This window comes from Phoca vitulina, unplaced genomic scaffold (genome assembly GCF_004348235.1).
Source record: "Phoca vitulina isolate PV1807 unplaced genomic scaffold, GSC_HSeal_1.0 scaffold20, whole genome shotgun sequence".
NCBI lineage: Eukaryota > Metazoa > Chordata > Mammalia > Carnivora > Phocidae > Phoca > Phoca vitulina.
The window spans coordinates 2489515-2514653 of NW_022589723.1; the positions used below are offsets into that span (position 1 = coordinate 2489515).

The following is a 25139-nucleotide window of genomic DNA, read 5'->3' on the forward strand; positions in this document are numbered from 1 at the left end:
AATAAGAATAAGAAATGCAGTTGATGGAAAGACAGCAAATACGAGTTTTTAATGATACTACGCCCCCCACCACCTCATTGGTTATCTTTGGAGGCTGCTAGGTAACAATGCACAATTCTAAACATTGATAAAGTAAGGGAAAAGATTTAGCAATTATCCTTTCCTGAATGAACTATATACTTTAGGATAACCAAATAGTTGATGATGGTTTTTTTTTTTTAATTTTTTTTAAGATTTTATTTATTTATTTGACAGAGAGAGACACAGCGAGAGAGGGAACACAAGCAGGGGGAATGGGAGAGGGAGAAGCAGGCTTCCTGCTGAGCAGGGAGCCTGATGTGGGGCTCGATCCCAGGACCCCGGGACCATAACCTGAGCTGAAGGCATATGCTTAATGACTGAGCCACCCAGGAGCCCCAGAAAGTTTTTTTTTTTTTTAAATACACATTGCACCTAATGCTAAAGAAATGATAGAATTAGAAAATTATCACTTTTCAGCTCCTAGTGAACTAATCTAAACAGTAACCACTAATGGGTGTTAAACTGGACTGTAATCAGGGCACTAGATAGAGTTGCTAGTTTGTGGAAATAAGTGCGATAGAAGAACAAGTTAAAGGACAACATAAAGAAGCAACGGTCAAATCCAAAATGTGGGAAATTCTGCAGGACAGATCTAGGTTAAAGGAGACTTACAGAGGCATACTAGCCATGTGCAGTATGTTGGCCTTGTTTGGGTCCTCGTTCTTACAAACCAAATACAAAAGGAAAGATTTGAGCTATTTGGAGGAAATTTGAGCATGGTCCAGGTCATGTTAAGGGATTATTGTTTCTTTTGTTAGGTATGGAAAAGACATTGTGTTTATATTTAAAGTTTTTAATGTAAGATGTATAATGAAATATGGGTGAAATGATAGATGTGTGAGATCTGTTTAAAAATATTCCAGAAAAAAATCCACTAAAAAGTGTGTGTGCACATGGGTGTGTGTGTTTGTGTTTGAGGAAGCAAAAGGTGATAGATAACAACAGGACTGGCAAATTATTCATAATTGTTGAAGCTGGGTTATGGGTACCTGGGGATTTAGTGTACTGTGTTGGAAGATTTTTATAAAAATACAAGTTCAAAAACTAAATATAGTCTTTCAGTTTTTTCTCTAGTAGAAAAGGAATAATTTGGCATTTGAAGGTATTTATAAGTATTGCTTTGGGGGTGGATTAATGGATGAATGATTGATGAATGCTTCATTCATCTTCAAAGTCATGATTTGACTTTGTATTGACTTCATGAGCTGTTAAGACTGAGGATGAAGTGGATTGGAACATCATGTTTAGCTCTGAGTCTGAAAGTAATTTCTGTGGTTGAGATTGAGAGTGAGAAAGATGGTTAGATCAAACCTTGCATTTTTCATGTCTTTATAGGTCTGTTTTCCCATCACATTTAGGATAAGATCCAAATTCCTTACCATGCCATGTAAAGCCCCTCATGATCTGATGCCTGCTTGCTTCTTAGGCCTCATTATTGCCCTCTCTCCTCTAAGTTCCATCCAATGTAGACATTATAATGATGCGGTCTCTGTTTCTGACCCTTGAATGTGCCAGGATTGTTCTCTCCTGAGGGCCTATGTACCTGCTGCCTGGAACATTCTGCCTTTCTATCCCAAATCCTTGCATGGTTTACTCTGTTATCCTATCAGGTTCTCTGCTTAAATGTTCTCTCTGAAGACATTTTCCCGACTATTCTATATCAAATCATGCTCTCATCGTTCTCCAGCTCCTTATCCTACTTTATCTTTATAGTGTCTGTCACAACCTGAAACAACTGTGTTTTTATGTATTTATATAAAATTATATATTCATTCATTTGATTGTTGTTTGACGACTCCATAAGGACAAGGAATTTGTCTTGCTTACTCCTGTATTCCATGTACATTAAACAGTGCCTGGAAGAGTGTAGGCTCTTCGTAGATATCTGTTATGTGACTGAATAGTGGATTTTGTGTTGAAGCATGGCATTATTTCCAATATTCTGGAAACAGTCACTTCCATTCTCTGTTAGCAGGTTTATGCTTTTCCTATTACAACTCAAGACAGTGAAGGGGGGTAGGTTTGGCCCTACATCTGAAACTAAATCCACTCTCTGGGCTCCTTTCTAGATGCAGTCCTCTATTTTGTCATCAATGAAAAGAGCCAGAATGGGTTTAAATGTCTGCTAAAGAAAGAAGCCTCTAACACACGTTTTCTTCCTTTGATGCCCTTAATAGCCTGAACCTGTGTAGGTTAGTTTTTCTTAGTCACTCTCAACATGCCCAAAGAGCAGCTGTTTGCAATGAACAGTTAACCACCCACCTGGCCTCGTAAGCCTGGTGCGACTGGGAGGGAAGGCGGGAGACTGAGGCTTATGGAGCGCGGGGACTAGAAGAGGACGGTGTGCCAGAGGTCAGGTCGCTTTTTCTTTCCCTCGGTCTTTCTTAAGGATGTGCAATAAATAGTGACAGCTAAGATGAGCGTAAAGCATGTGCACTCAATGTCATGGCTTTAGGAGAATCTGGGATGGGGTTTTCGCCGAGCTGGCAATACCCTCAAGTGGAAGGCAAGAGGTGGGCTAGCACCTCAGCTCAGCTGTGGAAGCTGCTGGAATGCGAAGTGGGAAGAGGGGTGTCGCCTCAGCACGTAACAGGAAAATTACCGGAGGACGTGACCAAGATAAAGTCAGCCCCCCAGGGCCCATTTCTCCCGTGGATTGCAACGACAAACTATGGACAGACGGATGACCCGAGGACTCAGAAAAGTTAAGATGGCAATTGGGAAGAGAGTGTAAGTCTGGAGAAACTACCTGTGTGGGGGACCCGTGGGGTGAATTCCTCTTTGTTTTTCTTTCTGGCCACGAGCCAAGGCAGGTGCTCCGAGCTGCAGTAGTGGTGCGGAGGGAGCTAAAATCTAAGAAAAATCCCATCTTTCTGGCCCGAAGAATGGGAAGATGCAGGCTGGAAAGTGTGTAAGGGTCTCTGCCTCCTTTTGAATCACGGAGGCAGACCCCTTGGAGAACTAGTGCGGTCAGCGGGGCTGGCAGCTAAAATGCCTCTCAAAATCCTGTTTTTCTGGCCAGGGGAACCAGGCGAAAGAGCCCCTGCAGTCCAAAAAGTGTGAGAGGCTGCCTGTTTTAATTTCCCTATTTTTTCCTCTCTCTGCTTTGTACCCTGAGGGGCCATGCGGACAGCTAGAACTCCAAGAGAAATCCCACCTTTGAGCCAGCAGATTGGGAGAACCCTAGAAAGAGCTGGAACGGGGTCCTGTGCTTACGAACTAGCCTGAGACTAGGACTCGCTCCGAGCTGCACACGGGGGAGATGGACTCAAAGCAGTGTAGCAAAAGCCTTGAGAACTGGAGTGACCAGGGAACCATGGCCCACAGAAGAGGAGGGAGAACTTGCTGTCTGAACCTCGCCAGATCGATGGCCTGATAAAAAGGAACAAACAAAATCCTAATGCTCTCCAGAGGATTTGTAACAGCACCCAGAGTCTACACAACTTCATATTCAGGATGTTATTCTGCATTTAAGATTTCACAGTATTACAGAAAAATGTGACCAGTTCTTGAGACAAACACTCAAGTCAACAAATGCCAACTCCAGGATGATCCAGATACTGAGCTTATCAGAGACTTTAAAGCCGTTATAATAACTGCACCACGAGTTAAACTGTCTTGAAATGAAGGGAAGGGTGGCTGTTCTTTTAGGAGACAACATGGGAGAAAGTGTTTGTGACCTTGGGTTAGGCAAAAATTTCTTAGATATAGCACCGAAAGCATGATCTGCAAAAGAAAAGTCCATCATAACTTTTTTTTTTTTTTCATAAAAAGATAAGCCACACAGAGGGTATGTGGGTGATCTCTGGACCTTCTGCTCAGTTTTGCTGTGAACCTCAAACTAAGGAATAAATTCTAAATAAAAAATCACAGACTGGGAGAACTATTTTCAAGTCACATATCCAAAAAAGGACTTGTATCCAGAAAATATGTATCACTCTCAAAATCCAGTAAGAAATAATCCATTAAAAAGGGAAAAGATTTAAACTGACTATTCACCCAAGAAGATACATTGATGGCAAGTAGCACCAAGACGCCCAACAACATTTGTTAGAGAAATGCAAACTAAAACCACAAAGAAGAAATTGCTATCTGACTAGTAGAATGGCATAGGAAAATGACAGTACCAAATCCCAGCAGCTTCTTACCAAGTTAAACACACACTTACCATATGATGTGGCAGTCCCACTCTTGGGTATTATTTACTCAAATGAAATGAAAACTTATTTGTGAATGCTTACAGCAGCTTTACCCAAATTCTGTAACTGGTGAATGGATACTCAAACTGTGGTACGTCCATACAGGGCACCACAACTTAGCAACAAAAAGGCACGAACCACTGTTGTTCACAACAACAAGGATGGCTCTACTATGAATGTACTTTAAGTGAAAGAAGCCTTGGAGAGGTGGCATGATGGAAAATTTTGGGCTGATGGGACTGTTCTGTATTTTTTTTTTTTTTTAAAGATTTTATTTATTTATTTGACAGTGAGAGAGCGAGAGAGGGAACACAAGCAGGGGGAGTGGGAGAGGGAGAAGCAAGCGTCCCGCTGAGCAGGGAGCCCTATGCGGGGCTCGATCCCAGGACCCTGGGACCATGACCTGAGCCGAAGGCAGATGCTTAATGACTGAGCCACCCAGGCGCCCCGGGACTGTTCTGTATCTTGACAGTGGTGGTACTTACATGACTACATTTGTCTAAACTCATAGAACTTTGTATCTTACCCTGTGTAAATGGAAAAAAAGGAAATAATTATTGGAGAGCCATCTAATTATAATTTTCATCAGATCCTAAAAGGGCAAGTTTTCCAGACCGAGAGGACTATCATTTATTACCTGAAATACTTTGTCAGTGAGGAAATTAGATCCTCAGCCCTCCTCTGTGGTGAAAGAGAAGAGCTTGTCCATTCGGCAGAGTTGTAAATCTATGATTGCTTTTTTTCAAGTGGGGTTTGTGCTTGAGCTCATAGAATCTACCACTCTGGATCAGGACTCTGTTCTTGTAGAATCTTACTCTTGCTGCTTTGTGAGTGGCTTCGGGACCATTAGATAAAAGAATAAAAGGAGTTTCCCTTTCTCCTTTTTTCCCTTAATGTACCGAATTGCTGTGGCTAAAACCTGAAGTCTGGTCTTGGGGTTGTGTAGAAGGAAGCAAGGTTTATCTGGCTGGTGATTGTGACATTTTCTTTGGGATAGACCCTCAGTTTCCCAGGGCCCTCTTCCTGTCCCTTTTATTCTCTTGGTCTGTCTCTGAGACCTAGCCCATTCAGAACTATCTTAATGATATCTCACACTCCAGAGAGTTTCTTTTCTTCTCTCCTTGTCAAAATTGTGATAATGACAGTGTCTTACTCTCAGGGAAGGGCTCTGAATTTCAAATTACTTCAATCTAGTCAATGTTGCCTCCGCAGAAATCCCACTGGGGGTACTATCTGGAGGCAGATGTGCTAAGCATGTTACAGGAATATACAGTATTTTTATTCTGCCACAGTTAGAGCTCGTGTCCTAAATAGGCTTTAGCTTTTTCAAATTTATTCCTCTTGAGGGTTTCGATTATGATTTTTAAATTCACAGGCCTCCTTGTTAGAAGAAAGCAATACTAGAGTTTAATTTGTGCTTCTTTCATAAAAGAGTATTTGGACATTGTTGTTGGGGCTCCTGAGAAGGTGGAATGAAGTGTTGCTTTAAATTTCTATGAAGAGCGATAAATGGTCTCACACTTGTACAAAAGATAAGGCACGCATGATGATAGTATTGCAATTCCAAGGGAATTCTACCAATGTGTGGTTATTTAGGTACACTGCACTGTGGCCCAGCTTCAAGGCCCTTAGCTTGTGTGTTCGATATAATCCTGATCCCGGGATTTGCATTTTGTCCTCACGAATGGGAGCTTTGAGAAAATCCACCTTTCTCTAATGCAAGGTAAAAAGCTTTCTCCCTTCCTTAGGCGTCTTTGCTGCCCTTTCTTTTAATTAAAGTTTTTGCCTCCCCAATGTTGGAAGAGCTTCCTAAAGGTCACACTTGAAAAGAGCTGCAGAAGGGAAATGCAGATTATAGTATTCTGTCCTTTCATAGGGGAAATTGTCTGTCGAATCTGTCTGCCTCTGAAAAGTGCATTTTCTTTTTCTTGTTTCTCCATTTTGGCTAAAGTGTGTGGATCAGAAGGAAGGAGTTTTTGCTAGTATGTAACCATATGATGTCATTCAGCTGATGGCTGAGGAATGAGAGAACACAGTTTAGCCCAGAAAAGTAGTGCATGCCAGGCGAGGCCCTTTCAAATGTCATGCGTGGTGTGGCAAAAGTAGGTTTTAAGCGGAACATGTGCACTCTTCTTCATCGCAAACAATGCCGCCTTATTCCATCTACAAAATATTTGCACATGAAGTCTCTACATATGATTTTTGCAGTAGCTTTGATTTCTGTTGGCTTCTACTTTAAGGGAGCCACTCACAGGAGCGCTGTGAGTGCGTCCGTCCTTTTCTCTTCGTGTTAATGTTGTCATGTGCAAGTGCTCTTGAAGATAAAGCAAAGATTTCAACACACAGAAAAATTCAGCCAGCCCCCAGAAGAGAAATGTTATGCATTTTATACAACTCTATTCAGCCGGGAAGAGCTGAAAAGGAGGATAAATTAAAAAGAGGTGCTTCAGCTGGGAGAAGGCCAGAGAAGGGGGAAGCACACACAACCTTATTTCAGCAGTGTCCGGGAAACCACACACACAAAGAAAGACTTGGCAGATGGTTGGTCCTTCCTCTTCGTTGGGTCACTGTACATAGGCTGTCCCCCGTGAGGTAGGTGCTTAGAAGGGACAGAGTTCTGGTAGGTCCATTGTTCTCTAATGTGAACTGGCAAATCAAACAGCTTGTACTCGTCAGGGCTTGAGTTTGGCCCCTGTCTAAAGACAGGACAATGAAAAAGTTGTGTGGAGATTAGGTCTTGTATCTTCTGAAATTTGACCTGGTTAGTTAATCTTTGAGCTTTTCCTCAAAAAGAGAGAGAAGATCGACATTCAGCCAAGGGACCTGAACGATGTCACATGCGTAGCTTTCTTGAAGGCACGCAGATTTCGAGCTGCCCGTCTGTGACTTAGATCTGTCACTAATGGAGACGCAGTGGGGATGGCAGTCCATTTGACTGAATTGTCAGGTGGTGGGAGAAGGGTTTTCTGCCAGATGGTGGCATTCATCTTTTTAATTAAGCATAGATTTAGATCACACCTGTTTTGTACTTTTTTTTTTTACATTTTACCAGTTTGTTGACATCTTCTGTTTTTGTTTTGCTCTGAAGTACTTTCTATAATTTTTGGAAATGCTCAACTCTTTTCAAATTGTGTATCTTTTCTTTATTGTTATTGATTACGTGTGGCTCTCTCCTCCCAATCTCTGGTCATATTCATTGCATTGAACTGTAAGTGATTTCTTACTATCGAGCCCTCTCACCACACTGAATCTTGCTGTTTTAAATGACTGTTATGAATGGTTTGAAGTTGAATAAGTTTTTTTTTTTTTTTAAAGATTTTATTTATTTATTTGACAGAGAGAGACATAGCGAGAGAGGGAACACAAGTAGGGGGAGTAGGAGAGGGAGAAGCAGGCTTCCCCGTGGAGCAGGGAGCCCGATGTGGGGCTCGATCCCAGGGTCCTGGGATCACGACCTGAGCCGAAGGCAGACGCTTAACGACTGAGCCACCCAGGCGCCCCAGAAGTTGAATAAGCTTTTGTGTGAGAGATTTGCTCTCTTGTATGGATGCTAAGTGTTTGGAGTGGATACGTGACCTGTTTCAACTGTATTTCATCTGTGTGTATATAATTATGTGTAAGATCTTAAGCTATCTTCCAGGACTTCCTTGAAATTAAATAAGATCATTGAACAAGAATGAGTTTTGAGAGATCAAGATAGTGTCATTGATGTAAGGAAGGTGGCCTCAACATCAGAGGATGATTTTTGAATCATCAGTCTCTGGCTTGCTATACTGCTTTTGCCACTTAAACATGTTATTATTATTTTTTCTACTTGTAGTCAGGAGTTTTGAATAGAACTTTCATAAAGGCTTTAGAAATGAAGAGACTTAACACATTAGAGAGAATGATTTATTTTACTAAGATTTTGCTCAGTCAAGAGACATGTTTGCAAAAGCACTGGGTTGCATTCTAGACAGATTTGTCATTCTGCTTCTGCTGTGAAGTGAGACCTTGGGCAAGTCCTTTTCTGAACCTCCTCTCCTCTTTAAAACCTCAGGGCTTAAACCAGATGATCTACATGGATGCTTTAAGAGAGAGAGTATTGTTTCAACCAAATTTTCAATTTGCCTCCATGGATTGATATCGTAGAGCAAGCTTGCAAAGGTTATCAGTAAGAAGTTCTATTCTAAAGGTAGGAAAGGACATTGTCTAGTAGTGAAACCTCTATTCTGAGGCTTGGAGAAGACTAGATGATTTCATTAAAAAAAAAAAAAATCAAGACTCTATTGACCCTAGGGACACTGGCTGGTTCAGTCAGAAGAACATGTGACTCTTGACCTTGGGGTCATGAGTTCGAGCCCCATGTTGGGTGTAGAGATTACTAAAGAATAAAAAAAATAAATGAAACTAAAAAAAAACCCCGCTGAATTTCTTAAAAAAAAAGTCTATTGACCCTATTGTGTGCATTGGATAAAGCACAATAGCAAACAAAAGAATTGTATATGACAATGCAATCCTTTTAAGTGTTGCTAGAATAAATAGTGGTCAGGTTGTAGAGTTTTCAATCCTTTTAGAACTTCTGAATAAGGCTTACTGAAATCACTTATCTTGATAATTACATTTTATTAAAATTGGTAGCTACATAGTAACAGGAACATTGCATGAAAAATCTTAAGTGAAAAATGTCCCCAAATAGCTGGTGAGAAGGGACTTTTTCTTTTCAAGATTTTATTTATTTCTCAGAGGGAGGGGGCACAAGCAGGGGGAGGGGCAGAGGCAGAGGGAGAAGCAGACTCCCTGCTGAGCAAAGAGCCCGATGTGGGACTCAATCCCAGGACCCTGGGATCATGACCTGAGCTGAAGGCAGACGCTTAACAACTGAGCCACCCAGGCACCCACAGGGTCATTTTTTTCTATTTGATTTTTCTTTCTCTCTCTTTTTTCTTTTTTTTTTTTAAAAGACCTTATTTATCCATTTGAGGGAGAGAGAGAGAGAGCACGAGAGTGGGGTGAGGGGCAGAGAGAAAAGCAGGCTCCTCGCTGAGCAGGGAGCCCCATGCGGGACTCGATCCCAGGACCCTGGGATCATGACCTGAGCCGAAGGCAGACGCTCAACGACTGAGCCGCCCAAGCACCCCTCCGGCTGCTATTCTCAGTGGCCCTGCACACCTCCTTCTGAGCGCCCGTTGTTTGTTTTGGGATTCTCAGGTCTGTCAGATGTCCCCCTGACTCCCTCTGCTTCCTTTGGTCGGCACAGGTACCATGCAGGACTTGTGATTGTTGGTTTGTTCCTACTTGCCCATGTTTGGGGCTTTGTGGAGAGAGCTTGCCGCCTAGGTTTGTATGGATGTATTCCATGGAGTTTTGATCATGCTATCCTAGTTGCTCTGTGTGGTTTTTATGGGGCATTGGGGAAGACTAAAAAACCATGCCGTTGCTGTTACCATCTTCCCACTGACCTCCCTGGGTTTTGTTTTGAACAACTGTTATCCCTTGGTTACAAGCATCTTCTTTGCTAATTCTCTTGGAGCCTGGGAACTGCCTTCCAGCAGGAGATAGCGGGTGCTTATTTCACTAGACTAATCTCAGGCCACATGTCCACAGCTAAATTCAGCTGGAGCTGAATTATATGGTTCCTTCAACCTGAAATGCCTTCCTCCTCCTCCTCTCTGGCTCGCAAGGCTGTTCCTGAAGATGTCTTCCATCTCTCTCTCTCCTCCATTGCTGCTGCTTTTTCGGTGCTCTTATAACATCTTAGGAATGCACATGCACGCATACCACGCTTCTTAAAGTATATGTTTGCTTCTCTGATTTCTTCATAGGATTCTGGGTTCATAAGGCGCAAGATCTTGTCTGATTTGTGTTTGTACTCCCAGTGCCTGAACTGGTGACTGATACTCCATAACTACTTAGTCATGGAGGGGCACCTGGGTGGCTCAGTTGGTTAAGCGTCTGCCTTCGGCTTGGGTCATGATTAGGATGGAGCCCCACATTGGGCTTCCTGCTCCACGGGGTGTCTGCTTCTCCCTCTGCTTGCAGCTCCCCCTGCTTTTGCGCTCTCTCTTTCTCCCCCTCTCTCTGTGTCAAATAAATAAATGAAGAAATCTTGAAAAAAAGTTGTTGAAGGAATGTTGGCAATAGTGTAGGAATGTTTGCAAGAAACAAAAGCAGTCCTCTTCAGATATATTGTAGGGACAGATAGATGGAAGATAAGTGCCATTTAAAGTTATATTTAAAGAAAGAAATGTGTCCAGAGAAGGAACTAAAAGTACAGGTCCTTTTTAATTTTAATTTTATTTTCAAAATTTGTGATGCAGAGATGGCGGCAATGGCCTAATCACTCCTAGCGAGTTCATTTCAATTATAACAACTCAAAAAGGTGGTGGGGCATTTAAGAAATGTAGAACAAACAATAATGTTTAAGGAATGGGCAGTTTGTGCTTATGAAGGATGCCATATGGTTAATTCGGGTGGAAGGCATCATCACAGGCTCAGGCATAGGGTCGACTGGCCCAGTGTGATTTCTACCTGATCTGACTTGAGGGCAGAGGGTGCACCAGGGCTATTCGGGTTCCTTCTAGTTCAATAATTGTTTCCCTGTTAACTAAGTTCTCTCCCTCTGTTGACTTGAGAGTTTGGGGAGTGTCTTAAAGTTGGCCAGATAAACGACAGCTATTTAATGGTCTGTGCGTTTTCTGGAAAGTGGAAGGTGATGTTATTAAAACCCCAGTGACCAAGGAAACCAGTCCTGTGCTGGTGGATAAGAGGAGTGAAAATTTAACTGAGACCATGAAAAGAAAATCTGGCCATTAAGGCCATGCACTGAAATCCCGGGGAAGAGGAAGAAGAGGCACGTGCACTGACCTATCACTTGCCCCCTTAGGAGAAAGTGACCTATCAGCAGCTGTGGTCAAGGGGGGTAAGGTTCGTACACTAAGCTTGCCCAGGAATGCTCAGAGTCTACGTGCAGCCCTCCTATCAAGGTTGATATTTTTGTATATATAAAATCTTTTAATTAAATGACTTAACTAAGAAAAGTTTTTGCTTGAAGTCCTCTTAGTAGTATCTCTGGTTATTGTGTGTGTCAATAGATTGACAAAGCAAAATGCTTTTTTCTAAATCAGAACCACACCAAAAAGCAGGTGGTCTTTATGGTTTCATTTAGTGCCTTCTTTATTAGAAAAGTTGTTGATGTTTACCTAATTCATGGAATTTTACCTGGACGTTGGGACTTGCAAGGTTGATTAATTTGGTAGTTTTTAAAAAATATTTATTTGAGAGAGAGAGCAAGTGCACAAGTGGGGGGGGGCGGCAGAGGGAGAGGGAGAAGCAGGCTCCCCGCTGAGCAGGGAACCGGATGGGGCTGGATCTGATCCCAGGACTCTGGGATCATGACCGGCGCTGAAGGCAGACGCTTAACTGACTGAGCCACCCAGGCGCCCCTAATTTGGTAGCTTTTATTTTTTTATTTTTATTTTTTTTTATTTTTTATTTTTTTTAAAGATTTTATTTATTTATTTGACAGAGAAAGACACAGCGAGAGAGGGAACACAAGCAGGGGGAGTGGGAGAGGGAGAAGCAGGCTTCCCGCTGAGCAGGGAGCCCGATGCGGGGCTTGATCCCAGGACCCTGGGATCATGACCTGAGCCGAAGGCAGACGCTTAACGACTGAGCCACCCAGGTGCCCCCTAATTTGGTAGCTTTTAAAACCTTTTCTTAGTCTGGGGGTGTCTGGGTGACTCAGGTGGTTGAGTGTCCGACTCTTGGTTTTGGCTCAGGTCATGATCTCTGGGTTGTGGGATCGGCTATGTGTTGGGTTCAGTAGGGAGTCTGCTGAGATTTTCTGTCTCCTCCTGCCCTTCCACTCCCCCCCCCCCCGCAGATAAATAAATCTTAAAAACAGACAAACAAACAAACCTTTTTTAGCCTGAATTCTTACATGAAGTTCAAGTTGTAAAGCAGATAAAATGCATGAGACTGATTCTATTGCCACTTACCCCTCTTTTCCACAAGGACCCCATAAAAGGACTTCCAAAAGTATAGTGTGAAATCACCATTTAGTCCTATGAAAGTTACTGCAGTCTAATTTCCAAACTACACTTAAATTATGGAAGCATAAACTCTCAAGGTCTTTACAGTAAGCTATCCCATACTCTAGCTCTTGTACGGACTACCAGCAAATGGTAATTACCTCTCAGTGCCTTCTCTTTTTAGCCAACTCTCAGAAACAAAATAACACAGGTGAGAAAGATAAGATATAAAGACTTGGAGAAAGAAAGATAAGGGGGCACCTGGGTGGCTCAGTCGTTAAGTGTCTGCCTTCAGCTCAGGTCATGATCCCAGAGTCTTGGGATCGAGCCCCATATCGGGCTCCCTGCTAGGCAGGAAGCCTGCTTCTCCCTCTCCCACTCCCCCTGCTTGTGTTCCCTCTCTTGCTGTCTCTCTCTCTCTGTCAAAATAAATAAAATCTTAAAAAAAAAAAAAAAAAAAAGAAAAGAAAGCTAAGGACTGGAGGGGCTCCTGGCTGGTTCAGTTGGTAGAGCATGCGATTCTTGATCTTGAGTTGTGAGTTCAAGCCCCACATTGGATGTAGAATATTACTTAAATAAACTTAAAGAAGGTAAGGACTGGGGATGAGTGAAGAGGTCCGGCAGAAGTGTCACTGAGCAGCTACTTAAGAGGATTGGGGTACCATTTTCTCTGTTCTCAGATTCCTTTGTCCCCTCTTCTTTCCCATATACTGATCACAAGGAAGGACAAGAAAACAAGCTGTTGGTAATTCTCTTGCTAGAGAAACATCTGAATTTGAGGATGATTTGGACCACTTTTTTCCCATTCTTACTGGCTAGAGTATTTTGGAGCTCAAATACTGTGTACATTGTTCTGGGCTCAGTAGATAATGTAGATATATATGCCATATATTGCATTTCAAATATGCTCATGTTTTAATGTATATTTTATTTAATACACAATGGCAAATGGAACCTCCTTATTAGTTTACCTGTATATTAGGTATATAGTGTATATATGCATATTTTTATTCAATTTTTAATTGAAATTTAGCTTCTTGAAATGCTACATAAAAATTATTTTTGCTAGCATACTTATTTTTTTTAACTAACAGAGGTACAGGTCTGTGATTCATCAGTCTTATATAACACCCAGTGCTCATTACATCACATGCCCTCATTAATATCCATCACCCAGTTCCCTATCCCTTCACCCCCTCCCCTCCAGCAACCCTTAATTTCTTTCCTATGATTAAGAGTCTCTTATGGTTTGTCTCCCTCTCTGGTTTCATCTTGTTTTATTTTTTCCTCTTTTCCCCTATGATCCTCTGCCTTATTTCTTAAATTCCACATATCAGCAAGATCATATAATTTTCTTTCTCTGATTGACTTATTTCACTTAGCATAATACCCTCTAGTTCTATCCACGTCGTTGCAAATGGCAAGATTTCGTTTTTTTCATTTTTTGATGGCTAATATTCCATTGTGTGTGTGTACACACACACACACATCTTTATCCATTCACCTGTCGATGGACATCTGGGCTCTTTCCAAAGGATGGCTATTGTGGACATTGCTGCTATAAACATTGGGGTGCAGGGCTAGTACACTTTTCTAATACCAAAAGCTGTCACTGAACTCTTTAATTATGATGGTTTATAATTTTTTCTATCATTAAAAAGAATAATTTTTTAAAGTAGTGAAGTATCAGCTGCTACTGATAAAAAATGGCCTGATTAGGGTTATAAATATAAAAGTTGGCAATTAGACTATCAAGTAATGATCTATTTTAAAGCTTGGTAACAATTTAAAATTTTAAAGTTAGGCAAATTAATATAATTTTCCAGTTTTACACATTGTAACATTTTTGGTTGGATATATTTGACATTATTACCTAATTTTACTGCAGTTAGCTCTCTGTGACTTTCTGTTGGAAGGTTTCCTTAAAATGTTTTCTCTTGCCTATCTTTCTATCCCACCTGTTCCCATTTATGGTGTAATTACGTTTTGTAAGGAACACAAAAAAATGTGTGATTGACTGTTTTCTGACCTTCTTATTAGGTTCAAAGCAGGAAAACCTTTTCCACACCCCTATACTCCAGCAGAAAGTAAACAAGGACCTTCAAAAGTTAGGTTTTTGAGTATTAAAGGCTTTACATAGGCTCTTGTTTAGTTGTCATGTGCTACTAGTAACTTCTGAAGTTTTATTGGCTTATCTGAGGGCTCATGAAAAAATCTTTTTTTTTTTTAATGATTTTATTTATTTATTTGAGGGAGAGAGAGAATGAGAGAGAGCACATGAGAGGGGTTAGGGTCAGAGGGAGAAGCAGACTCCCTGCCGAGCAGGGAGCCCGATGCGGGACTCGATCCAGGCACTCCAGGATCATGACCTGAGCCGAAGGCAGTCGCCTAACCAACTGAGCCACCCAGGCGCCCGAAAAAATATACTCTTTATATTTTTTTTTTTTTTAAAGATTTTATTTATTTATTTGAGAGAGAGAGAATGAGAGAGAGAGCACATGAGAGGGGGGAGGGTCAGAGGGAGGAGCAGACTCCCTGCAGAGCAGGGAGCCCGATGCGGGACTCGATCCCGGGACTCCAGGATCATGACCTGAGCCGAAGGCAGTCGCTTAACCAACTGAGCCACCCAGGCGCCCTCGAAAAAATAATCTTTAAATATTTTCTCTTGGCAGATAGTTGCTCTTTTGAAAGAAAAGGTAAGAGGAAGTTTAAAAAACAGTGTTGCCCAAACATACTGTTCATAGACTGGCCAGTTAAATTAAGTAGATTGTAATTTCATGTAAATTATTGTTGTTATTAAATAGCAGTATGGCTGTGGTGAGTAAATCTTTTTATTGGTTCTGTGGTGCATATGGTAGCTTTGTCTGGTTGTTCTATCCATCATTGAAAGCGGGGTATTGATGCCTCCACCTACTGTTGTTGAACAATTTCCCCCTTCAATTCTGTCCGTGTTCGCTGCATATATTGTGGGGCTTGATTATTAGGAGCATGTTATAGTTGTCACATCTTTATGCTAAAGTGACCCTTTTATCATTGTATAATGTCCTTCTTTGTCTCATAATTTTGCCTTAAAGTTTATTTTATCTGATACTGTGTCAGCACTCTGGCTCTTTTTTACGTACTGTTTGCATACAGTATCTTTTACCATCCAATACTTCATTATAATATTTGTCTTTGAATGTGTCTCCTGTAGACAGCATATAGTTGGATCTAAAAACATCCATTTTGCTAGTCCCTCTTTTGACTGAATTGTTGAATCTATTCACATTTAATGTTGCCGTTGATATAGTTGGATATTTATGTCTGCTACTTTATTTTTTGTTTCCCATATGTCTCATGTAGATTTTCTTCCTTTATTCCTCCTTTGCAGTTTCTTTTGCATAAATATTTTTAATGTAACATTTAAATTCCTTTAGGGGCGCCTTGGTGGCTCAGTCATTAAGCATCTGCCTTCGGCTCAGGTCATGATCCCAGGGTCCTAGGATTGAATCCCATGTCGGGCTCCCTGCTCGGTGGGAAGCCTGCTTCTTTCTCTCCCACTCCCCCTGCTTGTGTTCCTACTCTCTCTCTCTCTCTCTCTCAAATAGATAAATTAAAAAAAAAAATCTTTAAATTCCTTTAGTGATTTTTTTTTTTTTAAGTCATTTCCTTTTTTTTTTTTAAGTCATTTGTTTGTGTGTGTTTGAGTTCCCGTACGGAGTCGTTTCCTTAGTGCAATACAGTTTAGCTCCCACCCACTTCCTTTGTGCTGTTATTGGAAAATGTTTTGTTGGACCCATAACATATGGAAATATAATTATGCACATATTGTTTTAAATTGCTTTTTAAAATCCATTATGGGAGGAGGGACTGTATCAAATATGATTTGCAAATATTTTCTCCTATAAGTTGCCTTTTCATTTTTTTAAATTAAGTTTTTTATTTTAATTCCACTATAGTTAACATACAGTGTTATATTAGTTTCTGGTGTACAATATAGTGATTCAACAATTCTATACATGACTCAGTGCTCGTCATGATAAGTGTATTTTTAATCCCCATCACCTATTTCCCCCTCCCCCACCCACCTCCCCTCTGGTAGCCATCAGTTTGTTCTCTTTAGTGAAGAGTCTGTTTCTTGGTTTGCTCCCTCTCTCTCTTTTCCCCTTTGTTCATTTGTTTTGTTTCTTAAATTCCATGAGTGAAATCATATGGGATTTGTCTTTTACTGACTTACTTAGCTTAGCACAATCCTCTTTAGCTCCATCTGTATTACCACAAATGGCAAGATTTCCTTCTTTTTTATGGCTGAGTAATACTCCATTTTATCATCTTCTTTAGCCATTCATCTATTGATGGACACAGGCTGCTTCCATAATTTGGCTATTGTAAATTATGCTGCAATAAACATGGGGCGCATGTATCCCTTTGAATTAGTGTTTTTATATTTTTTTTGGGTAAATACCCAGTAGTGTGATTGCTGGATCATAAAGTAGCTCTATTTTTAATTTTTCGAGGAACCTCTACTGTTTTCCAGAGTAGCTGCACCAGTTTGCATGCCCACCAACAGTGCATTAGGGCTCCTTTTTCTCCAAATCCTCACCAATAGTTCTTGCTTCTTGTATTTTTGATTTTAGCCATTCTGACAGCCATTCTGAGGTGATCTCATTGTGGTTTTGATTTGCATTTCCCTGATGATAAGTGATGTTGATACCTTTTCATTTTGTTGATGGTTTCCTTTGCTGTACAGAGGCTTTTTAGTCTGATATATTCTCACTGGTTTATTATTTTGTTTTGTTGCCTTTGCTTTGGTGTCAAATCCAAAAAATTGCCAAGACTGATGTCAAGGAGCTTACTCCCTATGTTTTTCTATTAGCAGTTTTATGGTTTCAGGTCTTACACTCAAGTATTTAATCCATTTTGAGTTAACTTTTGTGTATGGTGTGAGATAGTGGTCTGGTTTCATTCTTTTGCATGTGGCTCTCCAGTTTTCCCAGCACCACTTTTGAAGAGACTGTCCTTTTCCCATGGTGTACCCTTTGTCATAAATGGACCGTATGTGTGGGTTTATTTCAGGGCTGTCTATTCTGTTCCATTGATGTGTCTATTTTTAGGCCATTGCCATACAGTTTTGATTACTACAGCTTTGTAATATAGTTTGCTATCAGGAAGCATGATGCCTCTAGCTTTGTTGTTCTTTCTTAAGCTTGCTTTGGCTATTCAGGGTCTTTTGTGGTTCCATACAAATTTTCAGGTTGGTTTTTTTTTTTTTTTCTGTGGAAAATGCCATTGGAATTTTGATAGGGATTGCATTGAATCTGTAGATTGTGTTGAGATTATAGATTTTTTTAAAAAAGATTTTATTTATTTATGAGAGAGAGAGCACACACACGAGCATGTGCATGAGTGGGGAGGGGGAGAGGTGCAGAGGGAGTTGGAGAAGCAGGTTCGATGTGGGGCTAAATCCCAGGATCATGACCTGTACAAAGGCAGATGCTTAAACAACTGAGCCACCCAGGTGCCCCTAGTTATAGATATTTTAACAATATTATTATTATTATTATTATTATTATTATTATTATTTTGAGAGGAAGGGAGAGAGAGAGAGAAAAAACAGGAATGGGAGGGAGAGAGAGCATCTTAAGCAGGCTCCAGCTCAGAACGGAGCCTGATGTGGGGATTGATCTCATGACTCTGAGATCATGACCTGAGCTGAAATCAAGAGTTAATTGGTTAACCAACTGAGCCACGCAGGCGCCCTTTAACAATATTCTGTTGATCTGTGAGCACAGACTATCTTTAAGTTTGTGTCTTCTTTAATTTTTTCCATCAGTATCTTATATTTTTCAGTATACAAAATTAACGTACTAATATTGTAATGATGTTGTTAACATAATAATGATGCCTCTATGGTTTTCACATTGTTTTCATCAGTATTTTCCTTATTCTATTCTTTCTATCTTGGGACTTTGCATATTTTGTCCCAGATCTTTGCAAAATGAACCAAACACAAAATCTCTAGGAGTTTTTAAGATACACCTTTCTCTAAGTTACATCAAATGTCTTCTAAGCTTTATTACTTTTTACTACATTTTTTAAACTTTCAAAATACTTATTTTTAAAAATGAATTATTTTAAAAACTAATCCCTAAAATTGGAAAAAAAGCTGTATATCAGATTTTTGTGCAACACCTAGAAATGATTTATTTCCAGTGACTTTATTTTTTTGAATGTATCAAATTTATATTTAGCTTATTGTCTTCCAGAAATGAAAGATGAGGATTTAATTAACTTTTACAAACATTCTCTCTTCTCTCCCACCTCTTCCTCCTTATGATATTTTATGTATTATCATTTTTATTTGCTTATTTATCTTTAATTACTTATAATAATATACTTATGCCTCAGTTTCTTATGTAGCAGTTTCAATTTTCTCAAGCCACATTCTTGGGCATAAAAAGGACTAACTTCATTTCTGTAACTAAAAGATCCCATTGCACCAGCTGGCAAAAACCTTAATCATTACCAATTCCAAGCAAACTTGGTCATTTGACATGTAAACTTATATAGGTCAGATTTCATTCCTCCCTCCCCTACGTTCATGAGAGTGCAGGTTGTTTCCGAGGTATTTATGTGGTGCCAAACTCTGGGAGTAGGTAGGCTTTGAAATGGTTGATTTTTTTTTTTCTTTCAAGATTTTACTTATTTATTTTAGAAAGAGAGCGAGAGAGGGAGAGCTTGAATGGTGGGGAGGGCAGAGGGAGAGGGAGAAGCAGACTCCCTGCTGAGCAGGGAGCCCAATGCGGGGCTGTATCCCAGGACCCTGAGATCATGACCTGAGCCAAAGGCAGACGCTTAACCGACTGAGCCACCCAGGTGCTCCTGAAATGGTTGATTTCTATCCTAAAGTCCTCTAAGTTTAAGACTCGTATAGCCTTGATTATTTGAATAAGATGAAACAACTATTTAAAAAGGATACACTGGGGTAGACGTTAGCCCTATCAGTTACACAAAATTTTAGGCAGGAACTTGCCAGATTTCCTTTACAAAGCTAAAGGAAAAGCTTATTCTGAAAGTACATTCTGGTATAATGGGGTCCTTTTGAAATACTATTTAGTATCCTCGGAGAACTTGGTCTATAAATGTGCTCTTGGGGCGCCTGGGTGGCTCAGTTGGTTAAGCGACTGCCTTCGGCTCAGGTCATGATCCTGGAGTCCCAGGATCTAGTCCCGCATCGGGCTCCCTGCTCAGCGGGGAGTCTGCTTCTCCCTCTGACCCTCCCCCTTCTCATGCTCTATCTCATTCTCTCTCTCAAATAAATAAATAAAGTCTTTAAAAAAAAAAATATATATATATATAAATGTGCTCTTTATTGTGATACCGGTATACTATTTTTTTGTTTGTTTGTTTGGTTTTACTTTACTGCTAAGGCTGCTAAGGTCAAAGTTTCCACTGCTTGTGTATTGATTTGTCTCTAATGATTGCAGGTTGAAGATGACAGTGATGCAGAGACCTATGGAGAAGAGAATGAGGAACAGGGAAATTATTCTAAAAGAAAGATAGTCTCTAACTGGGATCGATATCAAGATATTGAAAAAGAGGTCAATAATGAAAGTGGAGAATCACAGAGGGGGACGGACTTCAGTGTTCTCCTCAGCTCAGCAGGTATGAATTCCAGTTGCATGCATATGGTTTAGTGCTCTGAAAGTTGCACAGACCTTTTATTTATGTTCCTTTTAAAACCGCATTGTAATAACTAGCAGTTCATTTTGTCCTTTGGATTTTAAATTCAAGTAAAGGACAGTGTATCTGATGGCTTGCAAGGAAGAAAGATGGTTCCTTAACAGGAAGCTAGGGATTCCATGTCCTGATGTAGAAGGATTTAAGTCCTGGTTGAAATGGATAAAAGGCTTTATGGAAATGAAAAATGCTGAACTATGCCCCTCTAAATTGGGTAGTCTGAAAATAGAAGTGTTTTCTTTGAATTCAGAGGAATCAATATTTATGTTTGTACAAAGCTTTACCAAGCTTCTAGAATATGTGTTCTTTCCTCTTTTATAGCCAGGAATATGCATATTAGGATATGCACATAGTAGAGACCGGTGTACCTGAACGTGAAAACTTTTCTGTTTTGCTTTTGGACAGTGTTCTCTATCAATAAGGTGCAGTACTCTTTCCTTCTCTGGCCAGCTGTTTTTGAAGATAGACTCCACCCTGAGTGATGTGCCGCTGTGCGAAGCTGGAGAGTAGGAGAGTAGGGACAGGAAATAATGGAGCAGGGCTGGTTGGATAGATGTCTACTCTCTACTAGGCTGTGGCATGAGGGTTGAAAGGATGAATGGCGGATGGATTAGTGGTTTTCAGGGGTTAGGGATGGGGGAGGTGGATGTGGTTATAAAAAGGTAACATGAAGTATCCTTGTAGTGCTGCTACTGATCATTTTCTTGATGGTGGTGGTAGATACACAAACCTACACAAGTGATAAAATTGTTGAGAACTTAAGACACATACACACAAGTGAGTACAGATAAAACTGGGGAAATCTGAACAACCTTGGTGGGTTATATCAATGTCAGTATATCAATATTCTAGTTGTGATATGATACTATGGTTTTGCAAAATGTTATCATTGGGGGAAACTGGGTCAAGTGTACGTGAGATCTCTATTGTTTCTTACAAGTATTATGTGAGTCTACAATTACCTCAATAACAAAATATTATTAGGTCCAAAAAAATTTAAAGGATGAGGTAAGAAGCAGAGAAATAAAATGAAGATTTTCAGACAATTTGCTTTAAATTCCCTCTTCCTCCCAACTTTTATGTTGCTGTTGAGTTCAACCTTTCTTTTTTTCTCATCTGTGTATATTTTTGAATTCCCGTACCAGACTAAGAATCCTAAAGTGATGAATTCTCTTCCTATTTAATTAAACCCTTTGAGTAGAAAGAGAATTATAAGTGGAGAGAGTATGTGAGTGTGAGTCAGAAGAGCAAGGTTCAGTCTGGTGTCATTATGTTCTATGCCACACACACCATAACCCTCTTTGTAGAGGTTTGCTGATGGCATCCAACTCACGGACTGTTCAGGGACTGATGACTCAAATCTTCTTGCTGGTCAGATGAGTACTTCCCTCTGGTGGCCTGAATTTTGGCCAATTACAGGCTTATAAGCACTTTTCTTCAAGGTGGGAGAAAGGTAAAAGGTGGGCTGCTTAGTTTTGCTTTCTATTAGCTGTTCTGCTAAAGGACGTAGGGAAAACTTGAAGTAGCGCAATAAGGTTGACACATGAACTACCTGGTTTTAGTTGAATCAAATGTGTAGTCCATTACTAGGACACCGTCTGGCACATGAAAGATCCTGCATGAATGTTTGAAGGTGATTCAAAATTCGAGTCTGACCTAGCGGTAATGCCCAGTGGCTCATGATTTTGGTTATTTATGTTAGCATTTTATTTACAACTTAAAACCTGACATGATTTGGGTCTTGTATGTCTTTTTCCTGTAGTCTGTCTTTGCTTACTGATTTCTTCCCAAGTGACTTGTTTGTGACTGGTTTCTTGGGCTATCACAATTGTCACATCTTTTTTTTCTTTCAATTTTTTTTATTATTATGTTATGTTAATCACCATACATTACATCATTAATTTTTGATGTAGTGTTCCATGATTCATTGTAATTGTCACATCTTCTGATATGTGCTTTTATTTTTTCTTCTGTTGCTGATTCATCATTTTCTTTTCACCATGTCCTATGCCTGAGAAGAGCTGCCTGCTTTCTTCATTGTAGGAGTCGGACTATATTAGTTTGCCTTTGAGAGATGGACTTATCTTCTGTGATCATAAAATATTAATATTCTCCAGATAGGCTGACTATACTCCTTGGAGTCACCAACTTTTATTATACCATTTTCATTTGTATAAATAAATACACAGCCCAGAAAAAAATATTGATAGTTTGTTAGATGTGTACATCATAAACTTTTCTAGATCTAGCCGAATTGCTCTCCAAAGTGGAGATGAGCTAGGATTCCTAGTGTTCGCTGTCTTTGCCGATATGTAGTACTGTTAGACTTTTTAACTGTGGCTGGTTGACTGGATGGTGTCTAGTTGTGGTTCATTGAACAATTTTTTGAGTATCCACTACTTCCAGGTACTATTTTAGAGACTGAACATATGGCAAAGAACAGAGCAGACAAAAACACCTGCCTCCTGGAGTGGACATTCTAAAGGGTGGAGACACATTAAAGAAAAGAGAGTACGTAAGATGCTAAATGGTGATAATTGCTTGGGATAGAAATAAAGTGGGGAGAGGCTGTTACAATTTTAGAAAGAGTGGCCAGAGAAAGTATTCTTGAGATGATGACATTTGAATAAAGGCCTGAGGAAGGTGAGCGAGTAGGCACTGGAGATATCTGGGGGAGGAGTGTTGCAGGCAAAGGGATTAACAAGTTCATAAGCTTTGCGGTAGGAGTATAGAGAATAGCAAGGGAGGCCAGCATGGCTGGAGCAAAGTGAGCAGGTAGATGATGAGGTCAGAGAGGCATAGTGGCCAAATCATGGGGAGGCTTGTAGACCATTATTAAAGATGTTGGCTTTTACTCTGAGTGAGATGAGCAGCCACCAGAGGGTGTTGAAGAGAAGCATGATACAGCTAACTTATGTTTAACAGGATCACTCTGGCTGCTGTGTTGGTAGACCAGTTGGGAGGCTATTGCAACAATCCAAACAAGCAGGGATGGTGGCTCTGGCCAGAGTGGTGGCCATGGAGCTGGTGAAACATGGCTGGCTTCTGGATCTATTTTGAGGGAAGAGCATCCAGGACTTGCGGGTATGGGGTACGACATAAAAAGATGTATAAGGCCGATGCCAGGTTCTTGGCCTGACAACTGTAAGAAGGGAGTTGCCATTAATTGAGATGGGTCAAACTCTGGGAGCGCTGTTTTGCATGTGTTGTAATTGAGATGCCAGTTTGACATCTGTATTAGTTAGAGTTCCTGTAGGACATAGATGGCACACTCAGTATAATTGAAGGAAGTTTTAACAAAGGCATCATTTACACAAGTATGGGTGGGATGTGGGGAGAGCATAGGTAGTAGAGCATTGGGAGGGCAGGAAACAGCAGAGATGTTACTGTCCCTAGTTACTGAAACTCTGGGGGAGAGATTCTTACAGAGCAGTTGACCTTGAGAGGATGAATCACCTTTGCTCGAGAGATCTAGCTGGTGAAGGTAACCCCAGAGGGAGGGAGACAGGTGAATAAATACTCTGGTCTTACACTTCTTTACCTCCTTTATTCTCCTGCAGGGCTTCCCATAATCCTAACCTACTAGCAGCCAGAAGGCAAAGGGAGCCTGTTTCTGTCATCCATATAGATCAACCTCTTAGGGCAGAACAGGGAGGAAGAGGGAGGAGGGTGAATGTGGAGTGGCAAATGGAAGAGCCCCAGCACAGCATCCAATAGGAAACATCCAGCAGGTTGTCGGATGAAGACCTCTGGGGTGCAGGATCCAGGCCTGGCCTGGAGATATACATTTGGGGGATGGCAACCTGTAGGTGATATTTAAAGTCATGAGACTGCATGAGATGACCAAGGGAGTTATTAGTGGAAAACTACTGAGCACTGGGCAGCTCAGTGTCTAGAGGTTAGGGAGATGAGAAGGAACCACCAAAGGAAACTGAGAGTGAGTGGCAGAAGGAAAAACCAGGAAACTGGAATCTTTAAGTGTTTCCAGGAAGGAGGGATCTGTGTCAAATGCACTTGATGACATCCAAAAATTGACACTTGACTTTAACAACACGGGGTTACTAGTGACCTTGGCAAGAGTAGTTTTGTTGGAGTGGTGGGATAAATTCATTCTTGAATTTAAAAATAATAGGAGAGACATTGGAGACAGCAAATATAAACACCTCTTAATTTTAAGGAGTTTGTTATCATCAGAAGGAGAGCAATGGGCTGGTGGGGGAAGTAGGTCAAGACATGTTTTTTAAAGATGGGAGAAGTAACTGCATGTTTATTTGTTGATAGAATGATCCAGAAGAGAGGGCAAAATATAATGTGGGAAGAGGTGAGAATTACTGGATTTATGTTCCTTGGTCCACATGTGGTGATGGAATCTATATTGTACAGGTGGTGGGAGTGCCCATTGCTGGGGGCTCAGACAGTTGTTGGACTGTAATCAGAGGAAAGGCCAGAACATAGAGGCATGGATACAGGTAGGTGGGTTGATGTGACAGGGGCTTGAGGGGTTCCCTTCTAATTGATTCTGTTTTCTTAGTGAAGTAAGAACGCTGTGAGTGAGGGTCACGGAGGAGGTACTAGAAGTGAGAGAGTAGAAGGGTAAGAATCGTTGTCTACAGGGTGGGAGAATGAACGAAATAGGAAAATGTGGTCTGGTTGCTGGGTGGTACTAGAGGCCCACTGGAGTTGGTGTTCATGAATGTAAGGTAAGAAGAGGGTGTTGTTCCCTCTTTCACTCTGCTGTTTGTGTGCAGAGAGGAGTAGAGAGTAGGATTTAATCGCAATTACAGCTTAGCTAAGCAAAGGCACTGAAGGGAGACAGAAGACGGGGTGATTGGACTTTATGCATTATTTTTTTTAAAAGATTTTATTTATTTATTGACAGAGAGAGACACAGTGAGAGAGGGAACACAAGCAGGGGGAGTGGGAGAGGGAGAAGCAGGCTTCCCTCGGAGCAGGGATGCGGGGCTCGATCCCAGGACCCTGGGATCACGACCTGAGCCGAAGGCAGACGCTTAACGACTGAGCCACCCAGGCGCCCCTATGCATTATTTTTTATTCTAGAATCAGCTGTGTGATGTGTATACCTCTGGTCCAATTCTCAAATGCCATTTTGAAGACGGACCTTTTGCTA

At 40.9% G+C, this 25139-nt stretch overlaps 2 protein-coding genes across 2 annotated transcripts in view; one reads left to right on the top strand and one right to left on the bottom strand.

The window, feature by feature from the left end:
* Positions 1-25139, bottom strand: part of CHRM5 (cholinergic receptor muscarinic 5) — an 88961-nt gene that overhangs the window by 43624 nt on the left and 20198 nt on the right. The gene's annotated exons all lie outside the window — the stretch shown is intronic.
* The window catches only part of AVEN (apoptosis and caspase activation inhibitor), a 177706-nt gene that overhangs the window by 20646 nt on the left and 131921 nt on the right, over positions 1-25139 (top strand). Inside the window, exon 2 of the mRNA XM_032417230.1 lies at positions 19759-19936. Coding sequence (XP_032273121.1) covers positions 19759-19936 — 178 coding nt within the window. The remainder of the gene's footprint in view (positions 1-19758; positions 19937-25139) is intronic.